Source organism: Streptopelia decaocto (assembly GCF_964273445.1).
Source record: "Streptopelia decaocto genome assembly, chromosome: 1".
Lineage (NCBI taxonomy): Eukaryota > Metazoa > Chordata > Aves > Columbiformes > Columbidae > Streptopelia > Streptopelia decaocto.
The window spans coordinates 193,030,091-193,045,491 of NC_138663.1; the positions used below are offsets into that span (position 1 = coordinate 193,030,091).

The 15,401-nt window shown below is 38.3% G+C and overlaps 1 protein-coding gene across 2 annotated transcripts in view; it reads right to left on the bottom strand.

Moving 5' to 3' along the window:
- IFT88 (intraflagellar transport 88) overlaps positions 1 to 14,961 on the bottom strand; it is a 48,303-nt gene extending 33,342 nt beyond the window's left edge. Inside the window, exons 1-13 of one of the 2 annotated variants that reach the window (XM_082044351.1) lie at positions 14,853 to 14,961; positions 13,729 to 13,920; positions 12,657 to 12,719; positions 11,504 to 11,560; positions 9,776 to 9,829; positions 7,551 to 7,614; positions 7,405 to 7,474; positions 6,314 to 6,404; positions 3,984 to 4,088; positions 2,710 to 2,816; positions 1,956 to 2,066; positions 1,625 to 1,856; positions 272 to 342 (exon numbers count right to left, since the gene is read on the bottom strand). In XM_082044351.1, the coding sequence (XP_081900477.1) occupies positions 272 to 342; positions 1,625 to 1,856; positions 1,956 to 2,066; positions 2,710 to 2,816; positions 3,984 to 4,088; positions 6,314 to 6,404; positions 7,405 to 7,474; positions 7,551 to 7,614; positions 9,776 to 9,829; positions 11,504 to 11,560; positions 12,657 to 12,719; positions 13,729 to 13,818 (1,115 nt within the window). In that variant the 5' untranslated portion in view covers positions 13,819 to 13,920; positions 14,853 to 14,961. The remainder of the gene's footprint in view (positions 1 to 271; positions 343 to 1,624; positions 1,857 to 1,955; positions 2,067 to 2,709; positions 2,817 to 3,983; positions 4,089 to 6,313; positions 6,405 to 7,404; positions 7,475 to 7,550; positions 7,615 to 9,775; positions 9,830 to 11,503; positions 11,561 to 12,656; positions 12,720 to 13,728; positions 13,921 to 14,852) is intronic. The other variant, XM_082044352.1, reaches the window with a different exon arrangement.
- Between the last annotated feature and the right edge of the window lie 440 nt (positions 14,962 to 15,401).

The following is a 15,401-nucleotide window of genomic DNA, read 5'->3' on the forward strand; positions in this document are numbered from 1 at the left end:
TTTTCCTTTCACCGCACAGGGTAGTTGTATTTCAAAGAAAACCCAATGCTGCAAGTTTTAAGCAGTGTAACCTACAGCACTTGGGGTAGATATTTTACTTCAACGCAGTACACTAAACTGAGTGATCCAACCAGTTCTTCCAAGCGTGTTCTTGCCTAAGAATTGAGGACACTTTATAACAAGAGCTGTGGGCACGTGAGAAGACTGATAATACTTTCAGGAACTAAAGTCCATGGAATCAAATTCAAGAAAGAATATACTCCACCATTACCTCTCAAGTTCTATTTGTCTTAAGCTGTCATTTTTAATTGCTTCAATCAGCAGATTTGTATGTGGATCATCCTGGAGGGGGACAAAACAACTGCAAATTATGCCAGTGTACATGCAGTTTAACTATTTATAGACAATTACTGTAAACATAAATTGATGCAAATCACATAGTCTATAACGTCAGTTATTTACTTTTCACATTTCAAAAAGCTAGCTCCAGTTTAAAGTAGTTTTCTAAGCACAAAAACTGAAATTTGGCATTATAACTACTTTAATCCCGATTTTCTGCTCATGTCTATGGTCATAGCTCACATTAGGACTGTTAACAGGTGTAGTTAATATTTTGTGTCAGAATGGAAAGGCTGCAAATCACAGTGAGAATACTCACATACTTAAAAATAAGAGCACGCTTAAGAATCTGCTGAACTGCAGTGCTATTCAGCAGATGAGGACTTGTGCTACCTTCTTATTACTACAACTCACATGGTCACCTTGTAGTTTCTATCACACATTTCTGTTGGATCTAAAAGAACTAATGCAGCTATGTTGCGTAGCCACCTCTTTCTTATTTATTTGGAACAGATCATAGATCTATACAAAATAAAGACCAGAAGGACACTTTGTGATCTTTCCTCTGACCCCTTCATAACAAAATTCAGAACTTGGAATGTCTGTTAAAACTGTAACCTGCCTATCCTTAGAAAGGACTTCTACAGTCTAAAGCTTTTCTTCCAATTAATGATGTTACATAGTCTACAATTAATTCACATGTTTAATGACCCTTACTGTTCCATAGTTTCTAACACAACTATACACATATCGATTATGCATAAAAAGATATATAAGAAATTATATATATATTTATCGATACATAAAAATAAATACATATGCTTCATATATTAAATATTATTTGCTTATGCTAGGACAATAGGAAGCAACAGCTACTCTTAAGCTGCAAACAGTTTGAAGACTAATTATATCTTTGATCTTCAGGACCAAAAGTGGAAGCTTTGCATCATTGAAAAAAGACTGTAAACAGAATATAAAGGGCTTGCCTTGATCTTTTTACATAGGACTTTTCTGAGATGGACCCCAAACCTATTAATTACTTTTTCCTGCCTTTAGCATCATAAGCTGCTGGTTTCATGGTACAAAGGAAGTCCAGTTCCCAACAATGTCTAATAAACCAAAATAAGCATTTGCAAACTAGGATTTTCTGGTTAAAAAAAAAAAATAATTTAGATACATAAACAGATGTGGATTTATATATTCAGTATAGTTCAAGCATTCAATGTCTCTCACCCTTTCTCCTGATTTATCATATAAAGACACGGTTTATTTTGTTGAAACTTACGTTTGGTGAAATGTATTTGTCATCATAATCCACTTCTGAGGGAACTGCAATCAGTTTTTGGAAGGCTTTTTTCATTTGCTCACCATTACCAATAGCATAGTAACATAGGATCAAGTTGAAGCCTGCCTTCAGGTTTGGAGACATGCTCATTATATGTTCAAATGAAGAAATGGCATCAATGTATTGTCCAGTTTTAATAAACGCAACTCCAATATTTTCCATTATTTTAATCCTAAGTAAAGAAATCAGGATTAGGTTATATTTTTAATTATCAAATCACACTGTAGTCAAAACTTGTATTTCAAAACCATGCCTACTGGTAGAAACTCACCTCATCTCTTTGTGGACACTAGGAATCTGGTCTAGAGCCATACGGTAGAATTTGATAGCTTTGGAATAGTTCCGTTGTTTTAAATATATATTTCCCATATTCACCTTCAGTCTACCTGTCAGAAGAAGTCAATGAGTTACAGACTTTAGAAGCATAGTTACGGCGTTTTTAAATTGTTTCAGAGTGACAGAGTAGAACAACTTCTTAATAAATTTGTCTTCTTTATGGGGTACCACTGGCCCTTTAAAGAAGTGCTGCGCAGAACAGCCCTCCATGAATTTTCACTCAGAAGATGAAGTAGTAATGAAACCTAGAAAAGAACTATTGATGGACGATGTATTCTGATTTTGATTGTGAATTGAGGGATTATTTATAGTGCTCTCCAGGAAGACAGCTGCAAATAGGCATCTCTGAGAAAAGTGCACTATAGGAATCTCAAAGATGTGCAAAATACTAAAAGAAGCTTTCAGAAGTGGAAAGCTGAGTCAAAAGAGAAAAAATTAGTATCAGAGCAGAGAATATGGTGCTGTATGAGGAAATGATATTTAGCTTTATGTGTAGCTTAGCCTATGGAAAGAAAGCCTACAGAAAGGAAAGAGCTCATTAAGTTATACTCACTCAGAGATTATGAGTATCTCTCAGCCACTGTGACTGGCACACATGAAGGCTGAGATCTCTGCGAGTCAACATCATGCAGATGAAGTCCCTATTTTGAAGGCCTGACTACCAATTTTAATCCACTTTGGAATGTAACCTACCTCCATTGCTGAACATCTTATTCTTCACTATAACTTGGTAACTATTCAGTGCTTCAGCATACATTTCATTAGCAGCATACTGACTTGCAAGATTGAAAAGAACCTATAGAAAAATTGAATTATAGGTACAATAAAATAATGTTGTTCTCTCAAGAGTAATAAACGTGAATTCAAAATGGATAATTTGAAGTTAATTTACCTTGGAAGTATTGCTTTTACCAGTTTTAAGCTTCCCATGCTCCTTTGTTCTTGCACATTGACATAGAGAAAACAAGTTTCAAATCTATTTATTCTAGGTAATTCTTTTATTTTTTTACTTAAATTGCTACCAATAAAGGTCATGCTTAGCAGACCTTAAACATGTGTAAACACAATTTTATAAATCACAGGTATGAAAAAACATCCATACAAGATAATTCTCAGAAAATGTAATTTATTACTCCAATTTATGACCTGTGGAAAACAGTCCTACTACCTGCAGTCACTTAGTTTATGAAGAGAGAATTTTTCCAAACTGCTGTTTCAAAACAGAGGTTCTGTTGGTGTCAGATAAAATATCTTTACATTTTTCCCCCAGCTTTACTCTGACCTTCACCATGAAGTAAATTACTAGGTCTGCCTAACTCAATGTATTCATTGTTAATAATTTTCTCTACAGAACTACCTGGAGGACAACTTCAAATTCCCTCTAAGTATATTTATGTCTATTGTATCATTTAAGAAAAAAAAAAAAAAAAAAAAAGTCTACTATTAATTTGAAAACCAGAACGTAAATCCATATACCTGCTTTAAGATTCAGGATTTAGGAATACTAATATATCTTATTTCATGCAATACGTTCTCTGTCACTTTATGCTCCAAGGTAAAGGCAGTGTCTGACCTGTTTTCTTCTCTTGGCAGGTTACATTTTCTAGACTATTTTTAAAGTACAGGGTTTACATCTGTCATATTTTGATAAGCATTTTTTGTAGCTGGAGTAGATGCTCATGGGCATTGTTCTTCACTTAATGTTGACTATGTCATTTCTCTGGTACTTGAGATTACAAGGGAAGAGACTCAATTACAAAAATGGATTGTTACAATCTAATGTTAAGTTTTAACTTCAAGAAGTCATTCACTTCATAAACTTCCCCTGTTCCCAAATGTAGATCATATCTGACTTGGTACACCGCTAGGAGCATTACAACACACACACTCAGCAAATACTGAAATGTCTCTAGGATGTTTGCTACCAATGCCTTTCACTCATCGAAGATTTCTAAGCACTTACTGAGTAAGTGAGGTCTAGGTTGATGTCTTCTGGAGTAGCAATTTGTTCACGTTGTCTCACCAATACTCTTTCCTTTCTTCCAGCCTCTTTTGCTTTTTCCAGAGCCTTAAACAAAATAATAGAATTTAGCAATGCCTTGAATCTTACTAACCCAAGATGGCAAAATACATTCCAAACTAGTACAAAAAGGATATACTTATGTCCATTTTCTTTAGATGCACAGACTGTACCAAATGCCTGAAAAGCAGCAATATAACCCACAGAAAGATGTTAATTAGCAACAAGCAGACATACAGTTAGTCTAAGTCTGCTTAGGTATATAATTTTAGAGAAGTGCAGTCACACAAATGCACACGTCACAATCACTTAACCCTGGAAGATTTTTCTACTTGCATTTATCATAGAAAGTGCACATAAATGTGCACGTGCACATTGCACACATGCAAATAAAGGATAACTACTAAAGAAATCTGCCAAGTATAGATAAGACTGTAAGGATAACATATGTAGTCTGATAAGATGCACCACACAGGCACACAATATCACCCTGCATAAAAGAGTTAAGTAGGTCTTCAGTGTGTGTGGAGAGCACTGGACAATACATAATCCATTCAAGATAAGAGAGCCCTCATGGTCACTATGTCTAGCGTGGCTCCTGAGAGCTGAATCAATTGTAGACCTCAATGCAAAGACAAAGACTTCTGAACAAAGATGATCTATCAAAATATAGACTACATTCTTCTTAACAGATCCAAACTGCAGCTGAGGTAAAATTAAATGATGCTTTACCCACTATGTTTCACAAGACCTAAAGAGATACTTGAAATTGTCTGAATCAGAGTGCAGACAGAAAAATATTCCTTTGTGTCAGACAAAAAGACATTTATTGCAAGTGCTAACTTGTCCAAACAGCTTGAACTCACTCATTACATCTATACTAGATGTAAATCAACTGGGATAGAACCTGTTATTTAGCCACTACTAACTGGCACGACACCGCTCTAGTAACCTCTACAACAGATCAAATACATTCAAACTGCCTATTGGAAATGGTTCCTTATCTCTAGTAACTGTCAACCATATCTAGGAACTGTTTAGAAAAATGCTAGTTAGCCTGGGCCAAAACTGTGCTAAACCACACTAAAACATTTACAAACCTATTGCTTGATTCACAAATACAGACATTGTGTACAGTGGACAAACACCGTTGTCATTTTCCCAATTTGTAGCAAGGCTTGGACCATTACAGACCACTTGCAATCTTTGTAAGGCATTTTCGAGCTCTTAGTCTCCAAAACATAAGAATTTGATCAAACCAACGGCCATCTAGCCTAGGATCTGTATCGGATAGCATTAAGCAGTTCAGGAGAGATGCTTCACCCATTCTTGTCCTCTAACAATACCTCATCAGAATACAGTCCTAGAATAAAAAATTTTGCAACTCAGATGACTGAGCAAGAAGCACCATCTCTTACAGCTCTAATTAATTTTTCCCCTTATAGATCAGATGCAATCAACTTGAGAGGGCAATGAAGGTGCACAAAGGAGGTCTACATTCCTAAGAACCAAACATATCTCATTATTTCTGACTGCTGAGCCTGCTCTGCCTCCAGGAGTTTAGGAGCTGGAACCAGCCAGTCTAAAGCATATGGCATAAAACGTAAGTCCGGTCCCAAGAAGGAAGAGTTGGAGGTTATTTTGATACACTGGAACCCAAGGCTGATGTGTTTTATTGCCATCGTCCTATAAAGGATACTGGCATTTGCACTTTAGGGTTTGTTTAGCTTGGAAGGTCTCCTTGTATGAAGGAGTGAAAGAAGATTAAATAGTTCATACTGATGCTGACCCCTTATGTTGCAACAAAAGCAGTACAGTGTCTACCATACTTTATAGGGCCCAAGCAACGTCAACAAAATGGAATGTCACTCAAACAAGATCCTCACATATCTGAGGATCAAATGCTGCAAAGATACCCATTACAAGCCTGGTACTGAAGAAGGGTCTCCCCCTCCCACAGAGTCGATAGGTTAAACTGGGCAATCTGTGCCAGTATGACTAATTCATCAGACCCATTTGAAGAGGCCAATGGAGATATGTGGAAAGGAGCTTTTGTAACACGGAAATCTTAACAAATATATACACAGAGCTCCTACCTTTGGGGTTTTTTGGGCAATACAAGGTATCACTGGATTGGAAGAGTCATAGCAAAGTTAGAATTAAGATGATTTTAAGAATTTGAAATGTTTGAACCCAAGTCAGTTTGAAATGTCTATCTATATCGATTGTTTTTCACATAATAGCAAAAGTGAAGTGAAATCCAGAAAAATTACCAATTTCAAGTCTCCACAGCTGTTGGCAATGCAACTTTCTTCAACCAGTTCGTTCACTTTTTTTTCCAACTGCCTAATCTTCTCTTCTGAACTAAAATGAAAATAACAATAAAAGGATTAACACTAGTAACATAACTGGAAACACTAAGCTTTTACACAGCATATTCTCAATAAAATACCACAGTGATGTATCACATGTCACAACTAACTGGTTTTCCCCTTAGAGAAAATAAAATGTGAAACTATGCTCGGAGAAGGTCCCCCAAAGATACCATGCTCACACTTTTAATTTGAGAACAGAGACATAAGAAAACAAATCCTCTTAAAAGAACAAGACAGACATGCACGTTTATGGACTCAATTTGTCCAGAAGTAATGACAGAACAGATGGGCTAGTAAAGCTTTTAAAATCAAACACCTAGCGAAATGAAATACTGTATTAAGAGCAATTAATTGAACCTTTATTTGCACAGATAACTTCAAAGTATAGCTTGCAAATGCAGATTTTAATACATAGCTTTTATTAATCTCGATTCTTTCCTCAGTTGAATAACCAAACATTTCAGCAGGATTCCCTATTCCTTTATAGCTACATTTGAGGAATACAACTTTTGCACTGAAAAGCTCTCAGTGAACTCCGCAACATTCACATCACCCTGCAAAACCTTCTACCTCAGTTTTACCTCAAGTACCACAAGGTCTGACCACAAGGTCAGAATGAACAAAGAAAAACAGCAGGCAAAATTCCCCCAAGTTCTTCCCAGAGAGCTGGTGTTCCTTGCCTGCCACACACTTTTCCATAATCCTCCACAATTCTATGTAACAGGATTTGTGTGGCAACAGCTACATCGAGGTTGCTGAGCTACAGTCAGAACCAGAAATCACTGAAATAAGACATTCTTGAAAGTCAGTGCAACTGCTCTGGTGAGTCAGCTAACTACACACATGTATGTTTGTGGCATTATTCCAAAGTTGAGAGTTTGGCCCTTCCAGGTTTCCTAACTCCCTGGCTGTTTTTAAACTCTAACTACGGTTGGTTTTTTTTGTTGCTGTTAGTGCTTTGAAATAATTGAATACAAAACTGAACAAACCTGTCTGAATTCTGCATTTCCAGAGGTGGAGCGGGACCTCTTGCTTGGCCAAGAGGATCAAATGAAGAACCTGCAAAATTAACAAAGTACTGCAAATTGTAAAATAACATCTCCCTCTGGCAGCTGGCGATTTCTACAAACCATACCTCTCATAGCTGCCTTAGTGTAACCTGCCGCATGCACTGCTGTCATTGGTCGAGCAACCCCATCCTTAAATAAAAAGGAAGATGTATTAAAATAAAATCTTCCTAAATTAATTAAAATCTTCCTAAAACACATATTGTAGACAGTACAGATATCAGTTATGTACTACAAAAACCTTTAAACACACACACACAAAAACAGTGTTACCACCTCAGTAAACTGAATGTTTAAGAAAATGTTTGTATTTCTCAAATATTATACATCATATAATATGGGTTTGTTCAGCCTTGAGAAAAGAAGGCTTAAGAATGACCTTATCACCATGTTCCAGTATTTAAAGGGTAGCTACAAAGAAGATGAACACTCCCTTTTTATAAGGATTCACATGGAAAAGATGAGGGGTAATGGGTGCAAGTTACTCCCAGGGACATTCCAACTGGACACAGGAGAAAAATTTTACACAATGAGAACAATCAGCCATTGGAATAATCTCCCCCAGGAAGGGGTGGATTCCCCAACACTTTATACTTTTAAGATTCAGCTGGACAGGGTACTGGGCCATCTTGTCTAGACTGTGCTTTTGCCAAGAAAGGTTGGACCAGATGGTCCTCGAGGTCCCTTCTGACCTGGTATTCTGGGATAACTGTCTACAAAGTAGAGGTGCAATCACTATAAGGTAGCTGTAACTGAAACAAATGAACACTTATTACCTTGTGTAACTTTTATATGTATTCTGGATACTTAATTCTAACGAATTGTTGGTCTTCAGATCTGTAATGTACCTTAGCTCACTGGCACAGTGTTTGAGAAGTCAGTTGCTTTTTAAATTTTTATTGACAATAAATAGAATCCTATGAGAGCATGGATCAGAATGTTTTGCTTTATCAAGACAAAAAGAGGCATAAACAAACCACAATTTTTTTGTATTTGTAACTTATCACCAGACAATGCCTCCCCACATAAGAATGTCCCACCTCCACGCCATGCCAGCTTATTCAATTTTCCTGTCAAGACATGGAGTGCACTAAGAAACATTAATAGAATCATTAAATCATTTTGGCTTGAAGAGACCCTGAAGATCATCGAGTCCAACTGTTAACCTAATTCTGGCACTAAATCATGTCCCTAAGAACCTCGTCTATGTGTCTTTTAAACACCTTCATGGATGGTGACTCAACCACTTCCCTGGGCAGCCTGCTCCAATGCCTGACAACCTTTCCCACGAAGAACTTTTTCCTAATATCCAATCTAAAGCTCCCTTGGCACAACTTGATGCCATTTCCTCGTGTCCTATCACTTGCTACTTGGGAGAAGAGCCCAACACCCTCCATGCTACAATGTCCTTTCTGGTAGTTGTAGAGAGTAAGAAGGTCTCAGCTTCCTTTTCTCCAGGCTGAACAGCCCCAGCTCCCTCCGCCGCTTCTCATCAGACTTAATGGCCCTGACCAGACTCACCTGGGGCCTCCAGCAATATACACCCTATCCACGGCTCCAGAAGCTTTAAGCTCAATCTTGGGCCCTCAGACCCTGCCTACTGGTTTCCACATCAGCCACAGCTATGCCTGGCCACCAGAGTCCCTTGATCCATGTTTCATTCAACCTGTGGACTGACCTCCTGGATTGATCTTAGCCTTGCCTTGTCACTATATTCCTGGCCAGTGATCATCAGTCCTAACCCTGGCCTACACATTGGCCTTTCGTCTTGACGTTGGATCTGCCTCATCACCACGATATTGCCGTATGTTCTGGGCTTTTGGTTGGACCTGGCCACAGTTTCTGGGTGTATCTTGCATACCTTGCTGAAGTATTGTGGGACTGAGTCCTGGCTGGTGAGGCCCCTGCACCACTGGCCATACGACTTCCCTCTAGGCTCCTGGCTTGCCTTCCCTTCAGGAGAAGCCCTACTCTTGGTGCTCCCTAATAATTCCTGGGCTGACACAAAAGAATATAGGGGCTATTTCAATGAAAAATTACTCACTGCATGTCAATAAGTGCTACAAAGTACTACACTGGTATTGCTTCCAACCTTATGCTCAAATAAAACACTCATCACAACCCTCATGCTTTCCAACAACAGTATTTTTAGAAAAAAAAAAGACAAATTAAAACAGTGTAACAACTTGGTATTGTTTCAACAAACTTTTAAGTGTTCAGGATTGATACCAGTATTTATCAGAAAACTTCACCATTCTAAATCAATCTAAAATGTAAATATTGAAACTTTTACCTGTATAGCTCCTGTCATTGGTCTTCCCATAGATGAATTTAAAGTTGCCTTTGACTACAAAAATAAGTAAATTGTTTGAAACTGGCATTCACAAAGCGTTAGAAGACTGTAAAGGCTTTGCACAGTCGTCTTGATATTGAGTTTTAAGAGCTGACCTAATTCTCACATAAGCTCAAAGCAAAATTCCCATTTATGTTATTCATGTGCAATATACTGCCGGTGCCTGACAGACTTGAAGATGTTGAACACTTCAGTTAGCACAATTTCACAATATTGGTTTTTATGTGGATACTTCTGTCAAACCTTTTAAAAAAATATTTCATAGAAATTTATCTCAGGCAGCAGTACCTTCCATTATTAAATTACTGAAATTACTACCTTTAAATTGAACAAATAATTTACATTAAATAGTTCGGTAAGATTCTTAGTACAGCTGCTAAGAGATTAATATAGGGGGAGATTTTCAGTCATACTTTCTTGAATATTTTACAATAAATATAAACTTTGAAACTGCCAAGGGGTATCTTTTCAATTAGCTGACATGCCGCATATTGTCCTTCTGTAGTAGTGTTAAGAATGTAAAGAAATAAATGTGAAATATTTACTAGTAAGTGCTAAACATTGCTGCAAATATACAGTACAAACAGATAAACGGTTTCAGGCCACGGAAAAGTATTCCCTAATTCCCACTCAGAGACCTATGTTTTACTATTTTACCCACTGTCCATCACACATCATGACTGTTTGTCATTTTTTTCTGTTAAGGCTGAATCTACATTAACAAGGACTGTAGTGCAGGAGAAGCAAATCTGCAGAGTGAAACAGGTAGTACTGTGGACTGGACAATGCTTTGGAGGTTTCTAGCTCAATTAATTCAGGTAAACACCTCAGGATTTATTATCCTTAGCAAATGCCTCTTGCACCCTCCTTTAACAAGATAGCTTTTCCTGTCACAGCACAGTACTACACTAAACATCTGCAAATAAAACTGCTAAGAAAAAGCAGTCTCAAAAGGAATCTATCCAAAGCAGGTAACAGAAGGTTCAGAGTAAAGCTGTATTTCAATGACTTATAATAGAACTTTAGTGTTCTTGAAATTGTTACCCAGCTAATGTGCATTAGAGATCTATAGCAATGTGATCTCCCATCTTTATTTGTCATAAAACTTACAGTAACTTCATATCCAAGAGCACCGTCTTTTCAAACTTGGTCAAGACAAGCTAACAGGTTGGAAATTTATTGGGATAAGGGGACAGTGGATATATCACTAGTGCGTAACTTCTGTTCCCATAGCAAAACAGGTTAAAGTGTTAGTTATTTGAGGGATACAATAGCTTAAGTATACCAAAGAATATAACCAACCTTTTCTCATTAAACTGGAAGTGATTTGAATGCCCATATTTTCTAAGACTTAATTTCACCTTAACTTTCAGAAAACTTTCCCAAGCCCATATAACAAGCCATCCAGTTCCTTCTGCAAGAAAACCAAGTTAATACCTTGGAATCTACTGCCTTATGCAGTACAGAAGTTCATTTGCAGTATGGTTTGGGAGAAAAAACAAAACAAAACAAATCAGTAACATGCCTTGATCAAATGGAGTTGTGAATGAACTAAAATTAATGAATACATGTAGTATATAGCTCACTTTGTGCAAGGGATTAAATGGTAAATTTATTTTTTGGTAAACACCTAATTTTCCTTAAGAATACAACACAACAGAAACCTACCCCAAATCCAGTAGCTAAAGGTCTTGAAGATGACGTCCCAGGAATTTTGCCTGTCACCTGGGTGAAAAAACAAAACAAAAAAAATCAATTAACAACTATTTGTGTTAATTACTAGTCTTTCTCTAGAGTTTCTGTAAAGAATTCATGGAAATTATGCTTCAATTGTTATAGAATGCATTCTCTTTGTAGAACCAGATTATTCTAGCAAAAAAATAACATTAATCAGACACTTCCAGCTCTTCTATAGATGTACAGAACATACTTTCAAAGTGCAGGTGCCAACTTTATATTTAGTTTTGAAAACTGATATAAGATTAAGTCATAGCTAAATGAAAGTAAGAAAATAAACATAAGTTACATGTATATGTAGGAAGAAATGATCAGAACAATAACACATGGTTTTCTAAATCCCACTGTCTAGTCTGTATGTCAACTTCATAATCGTATGTCAGAACCAGTAATTCTATTAATAGAACATTAAACAAAGTCCTATCGGAATATATAATTTTGTTCTTTAATAGGGTTTTATCTCATTTTATCAAACAAGAATACATACTTCCAAAGTTCCTTGTTTGTTCCAGCTTAGCTCCAGAACTTAATGGGACTTGTGCTTTGCTTATTTTTTATTTATTTTTCATATAAATAACTGAAGTCTGTATCTTCATGTGTGGTGGGTTGACTTTGGCTAGACACCAGGTGCTCACCAAATCTGCTCTATCACCCCCCTCCTCAGCTGGACTGGGGAGAGAAAATGTAACTAAAGGCTCGTGGGTCGAGACAAGGACAAGGAGAGATCACTCACCAGTTACTGTCACAGGCAAAACAGACGCAACTTGGGGAAAATTAATTTATTACCAATCAAAATCAGATTAGGATAATGAGAAATAAAACCAAAATATCTTCCGCCCATCCCTCCCTTCTTCCCAGGCTCAACTTCACACGCGGATATAGGGGAAGCTTCTAGTAGCTTCTCACAGAAGCCACCCTCCTGGCTACAAAAACCTTGCCATGCAAACCCAATACATCATGTTAATAGTAGAGAAAAAAGACAGGAGATTCCCAAGGTAAGTTTTGTGTTAGTGGCAAAATTAGGGTTAGGGCACTAGAGAAAGTCCACACTATTGCAATGTATAATATTTTAAAAGGTACTTACAGAGGGTCTTCTACCATGACTTGTTCTTGCTGCTTGTTGAAAAGCTACATCATTTTCTAAGTCCTGGAAAAGATAAAATAAAAATATGAACTCTTTTAAAAACCACAACACCCAAAGCCACAAATCCAGAACCTTACGACTAGTGAAAGCAGATAGGTAGAAAAACAATTATTCAAAAAATACCTGAAGATAACCAAATGACAGGTTTTACTGACAATAATGATGATATTATTTGGTCTATCCTTTTTGGTATTTTAGATTAGGAAATGTAAAAAATCATTATTTTCTGCAAAATAAAAACACACTGAGGAAGCAGAGTTTAAGTGATACAATATAACATGAAATTTTATTTCTCTTCAAAAGCTTACTGTTACCACTATTTCTAAACTTTCTCATTAATGCCTGTCATATCAATACATGAAGATTTCTCATGTCTCTGAGGTCCCATGAATTTGGCACTGGGATTTCACACAAGATGCCAAGCCTTGCAACACCAGCCCTGCTTTGAGCAGGGTAGTGCATTTGGAACAAAGGATCCCCTGTTGTTCCAATTCCACTACAGGAACAGTTACCAGAAAGTGGTCTGCAGGGTTACTATAAGTCATTCCACATGCTCTACCAATTGCACAGAGACATGGAGGACTCTCCTCTACTGTTACCTCCTTCAGCTGCAGCACAGTAAGAGATCAATGACCTATTGACTAATAAATAGCCTCTTTTGTCAGAAAACTTGCTGCTCTATGCTGTCTGGGAAGTACCACACTGCATGTGCCTCAATATGAATATGGCCTTCAAATAACTAGGATTTTATACTTAATAAATTCTAACCATTACAGCATATTAGATCTGCTATGAGATGGAGACAAGTATTTGGTTGGAAGAGAAAACTATCAAAGAAATAACTATTTAAAGAGATCCTGGTGGAACTTCATATATTTCTTGCTAAATAAACAAAATTTAACTTCAAAGCAGCAGTAGACTTGTGCACTACTGTACTCACATGTTCTTATCTCGTACTTAGAAAGTTAAAATGCTATGTATAGGAAAGGTGGGAAACAGCAAATATTTTTACCTCTGTGTCAAATGCAGGATTATAATCATTGTAGCCAGAATAAAGATCATCTTCATCAGCCTCAGGAGCCAGATGTACATTTTGCATCATTTTTCTGGTTTTATATATATTTTAAAATGTAAAATATAAATAGTAATAAGGTGTACAAGTTCAAAAGAGCTCCAATTTCATTTCAGTTTTTAATTGCAACCTCTGAAATTAAAAATAAGCTATGATTAGTCATAAAAACTAGGGTCCGCTTATAAACAATATTAAACGGCACCAGTGAACAGAATTAGATTTTGTTAGGTTTTTACACCACTGTCATGAAAATTGTTTTATCATTAAAACTAAATTATCATAACAAGTAGCTATACTACTTTTAAAATGGTATCTTTACATTCTCAGATAATTCAGATTTATGCTAATTCTCTCATAAACTTTGCCTGTTATTATTAGATCAAACAATAGTAGCCAGTCTAACAAAAGATATCTCCTCCAGCTTCAAAACTTCCTTCCTTCACCTGTGTCCTTGTATCAACACAGCCACAGCTATTCTCTATACGCAACGTTCTTCATATAATTTTCCCATTTCAATTCAAGTGGTCTTTAACAACCAGAACTGAAGAAGCCCGGGTTCCAACGTCTTTCTTCACAAACACGTTAGTGTCTAACACAGCTGCATTCACCTCGTGGTCTTTCCTTCACTGAGGACACCAGGGAGGTCTCTCTTTACCTGGCTACCTATTTTCATTAAAATCTTAAGAAGATAACACTTGATTTCACGTATAACGTGAAATACATGCACTTTAGCAAGTGAGCCCTGGCAGGACGAAGCACCGCACACCCCCCGAGAGTTCCCTCTGGCAGCTGGACACCCCCCCTCGCCGCTTCCCCCTTGGCTGGGCCTCCTCTGAGCCGTGCGCGGCGGCACCACGGCCCGAAGCTGAACTGCTCCTTGTTCCGGGATTCCTCGGGCAGCGTCCGGAGCGGGGGCGGCGGGAAGGCCCCGCCGCACCGAGCGCACGGCGGAGGGAACCGCGCTACCGGGCAGGGCGCGGCAGAAGGCTCGGGGAGCCAACGCGACGGTGCCAACGCCCCCCCACCCCGACAGGGCGCGCCCAGCCTGCTCTCCAGTCGCCCACCTCCAGCTGCGGGCAGCGCCGCGGCCCGTTCCCCCCGGCCCCAGCGCAGCGGAGACCGCGGGGCCCAGGCCGCGCCGCGTTGCTAAGGGGACGGCAGCGACGCACTCCCATAATACACCACGCACAGTTGGGCAGAGACGAGAGCGGCGCATGCGCAGAGCAGTGCCGAAGCCTTTGCCCCCGTGTGGGCGTCGCCTGCGCTGAGGGGACGTTCCCGCCGGAAATGGTGGCCCAAGAGCCGGGGCGGGCGGTAGGACCCGGACGGGTTGTGCGGTTCGTGTAATTCAGCCCTCTTCATGCAAAAAGTGCAACTGCAGGGAGGAACCCACACAAAACTTAAAAATCTTCATAGCCAACTTTTAGATGGGAAAATACTGCTCTGAACTTTTGTGGACGGGTTTTTCAAGTGGGTTAGTGTTGATCACTGAACTAAAGCTAGATGTGACGTAAATGTGTCTTTTTTCTTTTTCTACGTCTTGCTGTGAATGGATCCTGCAAACATATAAACAAGCACTTAATTTCCTGAGGTAGGTTATGCGTATTCCCGAA